We start from the raw sequence: 13,150 nt of genomic DNA, 5'->3' as shown, positions 1-13,150 counted from the left end.
TAGCAGAATACATGTTTTAGCTAGGTGTGTCAATGGGTCGGGTTTGATTTGAACCCAGGTGGAACCAGACTTGGACTCGATTTGCAGGCATGGTATCGGGTCTAAACCTTGTCTAATCAGGTCCTTTATAAGAGAAACTATACGGGAACCCGATATGAACTACATGAACCAGACACAGAACATACCCAGTAAAATAATATTGTTTATCATTTTTACATTGAAAACTTGCAGGTCCTAATCGAAACTAGGGTTGGGTTCGGGTCTTGTATAAAATTTTACAAACTATACCCGGATCCATATATTAATCGGACCTTCGAGTATGGACCCAGGTCTTCTTATTTATCACCATACCCGGACCCTATAAGGTTTGGTTTGGGTCAGGTCGGGTTGGGTCTGAGAAAACTTGGCCCACTGACTTGCATGTGACCTTTAATGTTATCACTAAAAATCCTAACTCTAGGTAGGGGTAGGAAACCAGCCCGTCAACCCGATGAGCCAAGCCAACCCGACCTGCCATGGGCCGGGTTTGGGCCGTGATTTTAGGCTTGGACACGTTAGGTACTGGGCCCAAAACCGGCCAGCCATATACGTGGGCCGGGCTACCAGGCCGGCCCAACGGGCTTGAGTTATTTATTAATTGTTTGAATAATATAAAAAAATTAAAAATTAACTATTACATAGTTACTTGAATGACTATTATTATTTACCCAATTAGTTGCATGAAAATTGTTATTTGTTAATTATTATTATTTACCTAGTTACTTGCACTAATTAAAAATTAGTTGCATTGAAACTTGATATTATATCATTAACCAATAAATTCAGTAAAGTATTTATGCATTTTAAGATTGGGCCAGGCCAGGCCGGACCTAAGCCGGACCCGGCTTGCTTCACATTGGCCTATTAAGCCAGGTAGGAAGCAATAAAGGCCTCAAGGCAAGCACAATATTTTGAGTTTGTCAATTCTCTTTCACTCAACTAAAATTACTTTTTTATCCTTAATCTCCATTTTTTTTCTCTACGAAACAACTTATACAATTGGGTTTTGAACTTGCAGCGTCCCAACGAATCTTGTCAGTATAAGAAGTTTGCCGATTCTCAAGTCAATCGTTCTAAATTGGTTAAAAAATAATTTAAAAAATATTATGTGTCAATCAAAATGTAACACGTGTTAAAAGTATTAAAATAATATTAAAAAAAACATTTTAAGTTATTTTTTTATATTTATTAAAAAATAACCGGGCACCATTTCAAGCCGACACCATACTGAAAACATTGGTCCCAACACAAAGGTGACATGCACTAACTGCTCCTATCAAACAAATGGATCCCCCAGTGGTCCCCAAATTCTTTCTTGATGTATAACAATCAGCATTTGTTGCCTTATTCTATTAGAGATAAAAATGGGTGGTAGTTTTAACTCAGATCCAAACCATATTCAATTTGCATTATCCGATTCAGATCTGGATAGTGTATATCTGAATCTAGTTCAGAATTAGAATAAATAAAGTTTCTGTAAATCCAGATCCGATTGTACGACTCAAGTTGGATTCAGATCTGAAACCTACCCCCACCCTTCAAAAGTTGGAAACAGTATTGGATCTATCATAACCTGAACCATATCCCTCATATTTTCAACTCTATTTTTTATGAGGGTTGTAACTAATCTCACTAGATCCATACCTAAATAGCACCCAATACGGGTTTAAGCTTGTCTTTGGTATGATTTTAACATATTTAATGAGTACAGTCGTATCACATTTTGAATTAAACTTAAACAATTTAAAGCAGGTTTGGTTAGGTATTAAAAATGCTAAATGGGCCAGATCTCCTGTTAGTTGAACCAAATCTGATCCTATATCCAACATATCGGATTGAAAAAAGTTATATATGGATGGGCATAGTTAAATGTTGGTTAGAATTTGGCAAAAAAATATGATTTATTTTACCTTTTTCGCATAGAAATAGTTACATATGTATATTTTCAATAGATCCAATATCAGATTGACTCATATACCATGACTAGATCCTATTTGGTCCTCTATAAGAAAAACCATACTCTGTTCTTATATAAGGATTACGTAAACCATACCCAGTAAAATAATAATTTTTATTATTTATATTGAAAAATCATGGGTCTTTGGATCAAAATCAGGTCTCGTATGAAATTTTACAAACCGTTGGGTTTGACCTGGTTTCTAATTAAATATGTTGGGCCTGACCCTGTTTCTAGTTGGATCTCCTCTTTTACCACCAAATCCTATTCCGATAGGGTTTGGTAGATCTTGATCAAACTTGGCCCATTGACACCCTCAAACTCCACCCAACCCATGCCTAACCTATTTTTCTACCAAGCTAGGATATATATATATATATATATATATATATATATATATATATATATATATATATATATATATATATATATATATAAAAGTTATGAACTGTGATTTTTATGGATTTTATGGATTTTTTGTCTTTTTCTCTTGAATCTAACTTTACAAATGTGATCTAAATGCTTGATTTTATAATAACCTGCTCTTGAATCATCTGATTTTGATATATAATGAGATTTTTTAAAATCTTTAAAATAAATGGCTCTTAGTCTTCATAAATATTTAAGCATTCAAAAATCACATTTTTCATCTAAAATGCACAATCCAATGGTTGATTCCTAGCAAATTCACCATGCCAATCTAACTTTTGGTGTGCACATGATTTAGACCAAAAAGTTTGGTGGTTATTTGACAAATTTTCTTTCTTTCTTTTTTATTAATGTAGTAAGAAGGTACAAGCTTATCAGATCTTATACATATTTAGTGATATATCTAGATTATAACAAAAAAGGTCTGATTAGATAAGTCTGAATCCAATAACAATTTGGGTTTTAAGAACTCGTGTTAAGCCAACCCAGCTAGAGCCCTTGTAGGTTAATCAAGGTCCTAGGGGTGGCAATTTCTGACACGACCCGCCAACCCGCCTCTTAGGCGGGTTCGGGTTGGGCTTAAGCCAACCCGTTTAATAAACGGGTTGACCCCCGTAACCCGTTTATTAAACAGGTCGGATTCGGGTTGGGGGTATGCCAACCCGCCAACCCGGCTGACCGGTTTAATAAACGGGTTAGGCGGGTGGGTCAACCCGACCCGACAACCCATCAACCCGACCCGTCAACCTGACCCGAGAATCTGAGAACCCGTTTACCCGACCCAACCCATTTATTAAATGGGTTGGCGGGTCGTGTCGGGTTACCCGTTTATTAAACGGGTCGGGTTCGGGTTGAGTATGATGACCCGCCAACCCGACACGATTGCCACCCCTAGGTAGGTGACATTTTTCTACTCTCTCTCTCTCTCTCTCTCGTCTGTTATCAAAAGAGAAGAGGGGGAGGGGGTGAAGAGGAAAATACAGGAGGGGCAAAAGGAAACCCCGAGAAGAAATCTATGGAGAGCGGAGAGAGGAAGGAGGGAGGAGGAGACGACGAGCTGTCGATCGTGGTTTTGGCGTCGGATCTGACGGTGGACGTTCGCTCCTTCCTGGAACGGACGGACGAGATCATCCAGCAGGAGGAGGAGTGGTTCGACTGCCGTTCGTCCCTCCTCGACGACGACTTCTCCGACCTCGACCAGCTCCAGGCCCTGCGCCTCGAGGGTTTCGACAAGAAGAACCGTCCGATCCTCAGGATCGTCGGCAGATGCTTCCCTGGTATTCTCTCTCCTCTCCGTTTTTTTCCCGTTTCCCTCTTTTCAGGTCACCTAATCTGACGGTCCACCATTCAGATTTTGAATCAGAGTTTGCTTCTTTCTGATCTTACTGTAACCAGTGTAGGATCAGAGCGCATTGATTCTTCACTCTGCAGGATTTGCTGAACCCTAATTTAGTGGTTACTTTTTTTTGCAAGACAAAGCATGGTTACCTGAAGTTCCTTAAAAACCCTCAGAAATCTGCTTCGTAGGAAGCACAAATTGAAAGCACGAAACTACATGTTGCTGAAACAATTTTTTTTTTTATAACTGGAGACAACCCACCTCGATTGCGGGTTTATTGGCGTAAAACCCCAGGTCCACTGCCCTTTGCGGCAAAGGACACTCCCATGGGTTTTGAACTTGTGACGTCCTTCAACTTGGTGACATCGCTCCAACCAGATGAGTGGCACCCTCATGACGTCTGAAACTTTAAAAGAAAAACTTGCTTTTGATTCGGGCATGTTTGTAATGCCCTGTGATTTTTTGAATTTTCTCAAGATGCCATGATTGTGCAACACTTTCTCAAGATTAGTGGAACATGAGAAAAGTACAAGTTGTGATTGTGATTGCCAGCCGTGATTGTTTTAGCCATGAATCTTGTGAAAGTTAGTCACAAGATTGACCTTGTGACCAACAATCACAGCTTCTACTTTCTCAGCGGTGATTGCTCGTCACCACCTGTGACCAAGGCAAACGTGACTTAAAATGTATGCATCTATTAAAAAAATCCATTTATATAATAAATATATGTGATAAAATTACTTTAAAATTCATTTAAGTAAAAAAAGAAAAGGTTTTTACCATACTTTTGTGTCACTTCCTACTTATGCTTCGTATGTGCTTTCACGCATCTAAGCATTTCTTAAACAGTCGCTTCTTATTTCACCCATTGCTTGTGGCACCCGCTTTTTGCTTTGGTAACAAGAGGTTGTGTCAGTCCTAATTGAGCTGAGCCAAACTTATGAATATGGGAGGTGTTGCTGTTGGATAGCTTAAAGGTCAAGCTTTACATACCTTAATCATTCTATGTTTTTTTCTGCCAATTGGTTAGGTCCCTAACATTTGGTATCAGATCATCCTTCAAGTTTGAGTTTGACTCTCCAAAGAGGAGAGCCCCAAGAAAAAAGGTTCCCGAAAGCTTCTAAGGCGAAAATGCTATATAAATTTGAAGCAAGAGTAGGAGCTGTTTCAAAGGGGGCCACTGAGGATGCTAGCTGCAAAGTGTGATGGTTAGTCAAGTGGTTTAGGGGCATAGCATTATGAACCTTAATCACCTTAGGGCCTTCTAGTGTATTGATTGGGTATCTAATAAGAAGGCTATGTCATATAGGTGCGGGTGCGGCATTGCGGCACTTTAAAAAAACTTGGGTGCGGGGTGCGGGAGGGTATATATATATATATATATATATATATATATATATATATATAAACCATACCTTCCTGTCAAAACCATACCAAAGCAAGTGTTGCTTTGATAAATGAACTGGCAGAAGTAGTGTTGTATCACGAACAAAAAGAACTGGTCCTAGTTGAACAAGGAAGAGAGGTGAACTGTCATTTCCAGATGTGGAACTACCATGAGATGCCTCCACCCTCCACAAATCCCCTCTTGCAATCACAGAACTTTCAATTCCATGTGTTCTACTAATATGTTGATGTAATATTTACACTCCCCTGGTTTCAGAACAAACCATACAAATAGTTGGTATATCTTCAGTCTTCACATAATAATGCAAGACAAAGCAATATTGATAAAAATAAAACACTTGAAACATCAAGAAGTCATGGATGAGAAAGCAACTTCAATTGATTAAAACTACTTAATTACCAACCAAAATATATCTTACTTCTCAATAAGAAAAAAAAACTTACATACAACATATATTTAACTTACACAAGCAAAACAACAGAAGATAAGATCATAAGAATGCATTCAGTAAGTATAGAAACGTATGTGAACATGTATTCCATAATGCCCATGGTGAAAAAGAACATCCTTACTCTCAACAAAACATACATATGCATATATAAGAGTGTTGGTTAGTCCCCAATGCAGGCACTACCAAAAATAATATCACTTAGCCCTAATCCCCCGCCGAGCCCCATTTCATAATTATTTTTTTAAAGTCCACTTTTGGACTGTTATGACCCTGGGTGCGTTGACTGCACCCAATGTCAGTTTGACTGCATCGGGTGCCGCACCCGCACCCACACCCGTGTCTCATCTTGTCGACGCGGATGCGGCACCCTGTTGGCTGAATCCCTGTAACTTAGTAAGAAGGCTTTGTAGGCTGGTGAATTAACCAAACCTGCCCAAGTTCAAGCTTGGCTTATTTTGGCACAATCTGCTTGAGCTTGAGCAAAGCCTGAGCAGGCTCATTGGATTAAAAAGAACATCAAGAAGGAAGGGTAAAGAGAAAATTTGAACTTGTATCCTCATTTAAAGCTGAATTATGTTGCCTGGCCGTGAAATTCAAAAGTAGAACAGCAATCAAGGGAAAATGTTTAACTCATTGGATTAAAAAGAAAAACAAGCGGAAGGATAAAGGGAAGAATTTTTCTCACAGTCCCATTTAAACCTAAATTACATTACCTTGGGGGTGAAATTCAACACTAAAACAACATTAGGACAAAGATTTAATCTTCCATTTGGTGGCTATGTAATGGATGCTTCATTTTTAGAAATCTTCCTCCAATACATCTTTTGGGTTGTTGATTTGCTCTGGAAACATTCTGTCTTTCGTTTTGCAATTTTATGTGCTATCTTCGACACATCTTCTATCTTGTTGCTTTGGTTTGCTAACATCGTGTGTCTTCTTTTTGCAATTTTATGTGCTACATCATCTTGTTTCTAGTTTGATTGAATGAAAGTTATTGTTCTTTCCATTGACAAATAGCAGTTGCAATAGCTTAGGTTGGCATTATCCATTTCGTGATAATTGAATAGGAGTCAACTTGGTCTACTAATCTACAGTTCTTTAGTTGCTGATGTGTTTTCGTTGTTCACATGAATATGGGTTTTATTCTCGAATGCTAACAATATATTCTGATATTACCATAGTACAATAAAAACTAATTTCCTTTTTGAGTTTATCCTCTTGCAGAGTAGATTTTGTTTCATTCATACTGGACCCTGATTATATTATTACTGTCATTTATTGTGTTTGCTATGTGGTCCTCAGCTCCAGTCGTCAGTGCAGAGAGACTGAAGAAGTATGTGTTCCACAAGATTCGCAGTGAACTGCCTGACGGGCCATTTTGTATTGTTTACATGCATAGTTGTGTCCATAAAGAGGACAATTCTCCAGGGATGACCATTCTTAGGTGGATTTACGAAGATCTTCCCTCTGTTTACAAGAACAGGCTTGAGGTTGTGTACTTTGTGCATCCTGGAATCCGATCAAGGCTTGTGCTTGCTACCCTTGGCCGATTCTTCTTAAGTGAAGGGTAAATCCTCTTCACACATTTATCATCTAATGTTATCATTTGTTAGCTGAATGTGTTTGTGGTGTCCATTAGTGTTACCCTCTTCTTTCATAAAGGTATGCTTGGTTAGAAACCAATCACAAGTAAGCTCTACAGGATTGGTTTAGCTAAAAAATGAATATAAATTTATGCTTGAAAACCGTTAAATTGCAGCATGCATGTGTGTACACGTTCACACACATAGGCAGTTCCATACTATCCAATAGGAAGTCATAGTTTCAAGTACTATTTTCTTAATCAGACCCTCTAGATGTGGTTACATTGGTCTGTTTACTAAGAAAATTCTTTGGATTTAACTATTTTGATATAAAATTTGTTTTTCTCATTATATAATGTTATTGCAATATGGTGCTTCAATTTTTAAATTTCTTTTTGGATATCCCAGGCAATGGTAATATATATATATATATATATATATATATATATATATATATATATATATATATATATATATATATATATATATATATATATATATATATATATATATATATATATAGGGTGCTCCCGGAGCACCTACTCCCACCTAATCGAAGCTGTAGATTTTCAAATTTCTTGAACTTTTTTTGTTGATCAGACCCTATAGATATGATCTACAAGCATTATTTAGTAGAAAACAAGTTTTGGATCATGTGATTATAGCATACATGTAGGTTTTTTAAGACCTTTAAAAATCAACGGCTTTTAATGTATCAAAATTTCATGACTTAAAAAATCCTATGTCCAAAAAACATGATCCAAAGCATGATTCCTATCAAATAAACTATGTTGAATGCATCTATAAAGTTTGATTGATAAGATGCAACTACAACCATGATTTCTAGTATGTGGGAGTAGGTGCTCCCAGAGCTCTCTCTCTCTCTCTCTCTCTCTCTCTATATATATATATATATATATATATATATATATATATATATATATATATATATATAAAACTTGTCTAAGCATCAAGATGTTTTAACTTTTAATCTAATACATGTTCTCTAACATATAAACGATGGAGATCACACCTGTACGTTTGATCCACAGAACATTCGAATTAAAAAATTCAATAGGGCTAATAGATAATATGGTACTATTGGTTGTACCAAGTATAAGCACACACAAATGTTTGTGTATCTGTACACATGGTTGAAACTAGAAAAAGAAAATCATGTTTAGAGAGAGAGAGAGAGAGTATGCATGATTGTAAACCAAAAAGGAAAATATGTTCATGTCTAACAATTGTTAGCTTCTCTGCAGTTTGTACTGGAAAATTAAGTACGTTAGTCGGCTGCAGTATCTTTGGGATGATATCAAGAAGGGGCAAGTTAAAATTCCTGATTTTGTAAAAGCACATGATGATGTTCTTGAGCATAGGCCGTTGACAGACTATGGCATAGAGCCTGATATTCTTCCCATTCATGAGGGACCGATGATGGGCTATTCATTCCTAAGGCATGAGGAAAGATGGGCTTCTGGGGCATACTCATGATGACACCCAATGATGATATAGTAGTTGTAGACTACGGATCGTAACCTTGGTGATATTCATTAGTAAGAGAAACATGTAGTGGTATATATCAACAATGTGATTCACTGTTATCACTGTTGCATGATTGCTTGGAACATTTTAGCAGCTTAAGCTCAACTACAATGTTCATTTGAGTATTTATCTGGAAATCAATCCAACATATTGTATATATGTTCTTTAAGTTTATCTTGTGATACTTGAAGGATGCTGCTTTAAGTCTATAAACCTATGTTTCTAATTTAGTTTATTTTCTGCATGCTGTTAGTCTGAATATATTATCATCAAACTTTGTTTGGAGAAGGGTGGATTTTCGGATGTTATTTGTGTCATGGATCTGTTGGCATTCATGATGGATCGAGTGTATGACACTCAACTGTACAGCTTTTGCATTGCATACAAGCAATGCCATGAGTGAACATTAAATGCATATGAAATACCATGAATGCGCCTGAACCAAACCATCATGGATTCCAATATTGGCCTTTCTGTTGTTTCTATTTTCACCATTTTGTGCCAATAAAACCTATATCAACAATGTAGCGGGTGTCTAAGAATGCAGCCCTTCACCTAAAGCTGACAGGTAAAACGACACCCAATTCAACGAGCTGGATCGAGTCCAGTCTTGCATCCTCTACATTGTCGATAGCAATGTCTGACTGCTTTTTCAATGGCTCAGGTAGCCCATTCGTTTGGGGGCACCTCTCTCTCTCTCTCTCTCTCTCTCTCTCTCTCTCTCTTACACCATTTCTTGTTTAATGTATGTTAAGGGTGCCTCATGAGTCGTCTTAATTTTCAACACTGATTTGTGCATGTATGTATTCTCTCCCCCAAAAGCACGTGCACCCGGATTACTTTCAAAAGGGCCTTGGATTTGTTATGACGTGAAGCTTTGGGTTGATCTCCGGATTACTACCCTATTCCCCAAGATCCATTCATTTGAAAATTTGCAACACTACAGCGGAACTCCTCAATAGCTTCACATGTAAAAGTTGCGAACTTTCAAAAGTTAAAAAAGTTCAACGATTTTTACAGGAAAAATCACAGCAATCAATCGTGTTTTCCTATTTTCCTACATAGTTAACTTTTTCTTTCTGCAGGGCAAGATGGTCAGGAAGAAATATGCCTGTTTATTGAGATACCAAAGGACAATAATCCACAAAGATGACCTCCAACCCAGAAGTTTCTCTCCGGTTGAAGTTATAAAATAAAATTCCTTAACAATGATTAACATCAATCTCAACCATTGCAAGCCCTTAATCATTTTAGATTGCAGGCACCCAAAACAATAGCGTGATAGCTGTTCAGGCAAGCAACTGATATGACTCCTACTATCTACCACAAGAAAAGCAATAGCTACCAAATCCACTTAGGCTCTGTTTGGGAGCCGGTGTTGGAGAGGAGATAAGAGGGGTGATGGGAGTGGAGATGAGGCTGGAGTTGTCAACTACATCCTTGCAATGATGTAGTTGAAAATGGCCAATCTTCATTCACAACACCATTCTCATCTCCCAAAACAGAGTTCCCAAACACCTATGGGGATAGGTGGCATTTATTACACCCTCATCAAATACCATCTCTCCTCCCATCTCCAGCTCCCAAACAGAGCCTTAACCAGTTCCTCATATCATTTACAATTCATAGGGCTTAAACCCAAATACCACTACATGTTAGAGTTAATGTCCAATGCTTTTTGTAGATGCTAAGGAGCTTCATTAGGTTTAATTTTCTCCTAGCAGTTCCATCAGAACAAGGATGGCTTGTGTAACAGTTAATCACAGGTTGCAAGGAATTCACCACATGGAAACTGGAAACATCAGTTAATTTTCAGTTTCCACTAGCGCACAAGGCAATAGAAAAGGCACCTGAAATAGCAGAGCAGAACTACTTTGTCCTAAAAGTACCCATAAATATCAACTCAAAAATTCATCAACTACTAACAAAAACACTGAATTTTTATTTACAAGACTTGAATGGCAAAGTATGGGAAGAATATTTGACAGCAACCGTACATAATCTTAGGACAGATCCCACATGCAGTACAAGCTTACCAAGCATACCCCACAAAGAACCCTTGAGTATAAAGAATCAAATTCGCTAAAAGTACACTTTGTTGCAGTAATTCATAGATGAAGAAACTCGCTCAAAGACACCTCAGCTACTTAAGGTACCTAAAGCCTATGTTGTAAAAATCTATTGAGGTGTCACTTATTGGAAACTGCTGCTGGATCCTTTCTCAATCATAGCGATCTTCAAAAACTGCACAATTGTTCAGTGATGATCCAACCTATTTTCAGAAACCAATACCTCTTCAGGAATTAGAATAATAAAGCTAACATGTTCTGGCAAATTTCTCCTGTTGTCTCCATGATTCCTCCAACACAATCAATGGAAGGGCAGATGAAGATCCCTATAGGGGCATCACACTCCAATCACTTTGGAATATGTGCTGAACCCAACTCCCTTTGTCGGTCATTCTTTAGTATTTTCCACGTCGATGCATCACTTTCCAGTTATGCATTTCCACATGGGGACTTCAAGAAATGCATGATCCAATAACTATTTCAGACTTTACACCATAGATTCTAATACAAATCCTGTCTTTCTAGGCCAATCTCTTCATCCTCGGTGTGCTTCGTCAACTCCCCATTTCCGTGGCAGAGATGAGCTGATAAAGATGGGGATAATGGTGCATATAGATCTGCAATGACAAGAACTGTGAGGAACATATGAAAGTAACTGATTAAGGAAGCACGTGCTGATGCTTTCAGTTGCTTGTGTTAAAACAAATGAGAAAAGCGGCACATACTCCTTAAGGAATTCCTTTCAAAGTCCTTGGTGACATGTAACAAAACTGTGCCTGAGAGCACCACAATAAATCCACATATCTCAGAAACGATGCTTCCTTCACTCTGACCATCCCAATCCTGAAACAAGCAATTAAAAAGCCGATGAATAAATAAATCCAACCAGATTAGGAAAGAGAATATCATGCATGCAGACTCCCCTTTCACATGGAATTCAAGTTTGTCAGTCAAGTTAGGTTCACTGCAGTCTATGTTTCCTGGAGCTAATACAAGTATTGGTGTCAAAAAATGTTGAACTTTGAAAAATTAGATACGCAGACACGACACTATATAATGTAAGAAAAGTAGTACAAACCTTCATTTTATAGTCAAAAGTAGAGAAAACAGAGGAAAAAGGGTCGCAAAAAGAGAGGGCGAAAGGGTGGGACAGAGAAAGAAAAAGATGAAGTAGGTAGCCAATTCTCAACTAGAGGATTAAAGAATCTCCTTGTCGTGTCATGAGTTGAAGTGATATTTCACAGAGAGAGAGAGAGAGCAGTTATGCTGCAACACAAGAAAATGAAAATAAAATGCATGATAAGAACAAAAGATAGATAATTTTTATAATCCATGGAGTTTAGATGAGATTTTTTTAGGCTCTTTTAACAAATGAAACTCAAAAGGCTATTTGATGCTAGAGGTCATCATTGTTCACAATACAATTGATACTTGAGAAAACAAAAAGGTAGTTCATAAAACATCACATTTTTACTTTTTTAAGTGTCTATATACCACACCTGAAGTGTCCAATATTTGGCATGCCATGTCCAACAGTCAATAGTTTTGGACAGTCATGTGAACAAGTGTCAGTGTCGATATCAGACACGGCTGGACATAGACATGTGAAACCACTAAGAGCGTCGAGCTAACATAGACCACAGTAAACATGAAAAGACCAACCACTTCTCTTGGATTGGGCATCTTCATACAGAATAGTCAAAGCTATGTTGCAGGAATAAACAGGAAAGGTAATCTGAGACCATGAAAGAGGTCTACAAAACCATCTCTGAGTACTTTAAGCAGGTGAAGAAAAAATACCTTGAACATTATGACACTTGCAAGGATGGTAAGTGTGGTAAACATCACATAATATATTGGAGATACCACTGCTGTGTTAAAGGTATCAAGCGCCTGAAAAATGTAATTCGACATGCATATTAAAACTAGAAGAGGCAAATTTTCTTTTAATATTACCGAAAACTATATCAGAACTGAATGTTTTCATGTTATACCATACAATTCTTAGTAAAGTAAATCGGGTTACGGAAGCCTTTTTGCATCGTGATATTCTCTTCTTTTTTCTCAAGACATTCTTTTATTTTTTCTTCAGATCTATGGATCAAAACAATTTCACAAAGTAACAAATACAAGCACATTTCTGGGCCCTTTTCTGTTTATATATATATATATATATATATATATATATATATATATATATATATATATATATATATATATATATATATATATGAGCTTCAGTCCAAAACTCCAATTCACATACAACTTAGTGCACCATAACATCGTAGTTAAGCAAATGAATTCACATGCAATAGAGCCTATGAACT

The 13,150-nt window shown here is 37.3% G+C and overlaps 2 protein-coding genes across 2 annotated transcripts in view; one reads left to right on the top strand and one right to left on the bottom strand.

Moving 5' to 3' along the window:
* The first annotated feature begins 3,353 nt into the window (after positions 1-3,353).
* On the top strand, positions 3,354-8,961 carry LOC149843711 (SEC14 cytosolic factor family protein / phosphoglyceride transfer family protein). The gene is made up of 3 exons (XM_090001900.1): positions 3,354-3,702; positions 6,926-7,190; positions 8,472-8,961. The coding sequence occupies exons 1-3, from the start codon at positions 3,441-3,443 to the stop codon at positions 8,701-8,703; spliced, it is 759 nt and encodes a 252-aa protein (XP_089858026.1). The 5' UTR covers positions 3,354-3,440; the 3' UTR covers positions 8,704-8,961.
* Positions 8,962-10,656: 1,695 nt separating this feature from the next.
* Positions 10,657-13,150, bottom strand: part of LOC149843710 (putative magnesium transporter NIPA3) — a 37,596-nt gene continuing 35,102 nt past the window's right edge. The window contains exons 7-9 of the mRNA XM_090000035.1: positions 12,624-12,716; positions 11,549-11,666; positions 10,657-11,440 (exon numbers count right to left, since the gene is read on the bottom strand). Of these exons, the coding sequence (XP_089856161.1) occupies positions 11,325-11,440; positions 11,549-11,666; positions 12,624-12,716 (327 nt within the window). The 3' untranslated portion in view covers positions 10,657-11,324. The remainder of the gene's footprint in view (positions 11,441-11,548; positions 11,667-12,623; positions 12,717-13,150) is intronic.

The sequence above is a fragment of the Nuphar pumila genome, chromosome 3 (assembly GCF_984573655.1).
Source record: "Nuphar pumila chromosome 3, dmNupPumi1.hap1.1, whole genome shotgun sequence".
NCBI classification, from domain to species: Eukaryota; Viridiplantae; Streptophyta; class Magnoliopsida; order Nymphaeales; family Nymphaeaceae; genus Nuphar; species Nuphar pumila.
Note: the sequence above shows the minus strand (reverse complement) of the source record. Positions and strands in the feature narration are given on the sequence as shown.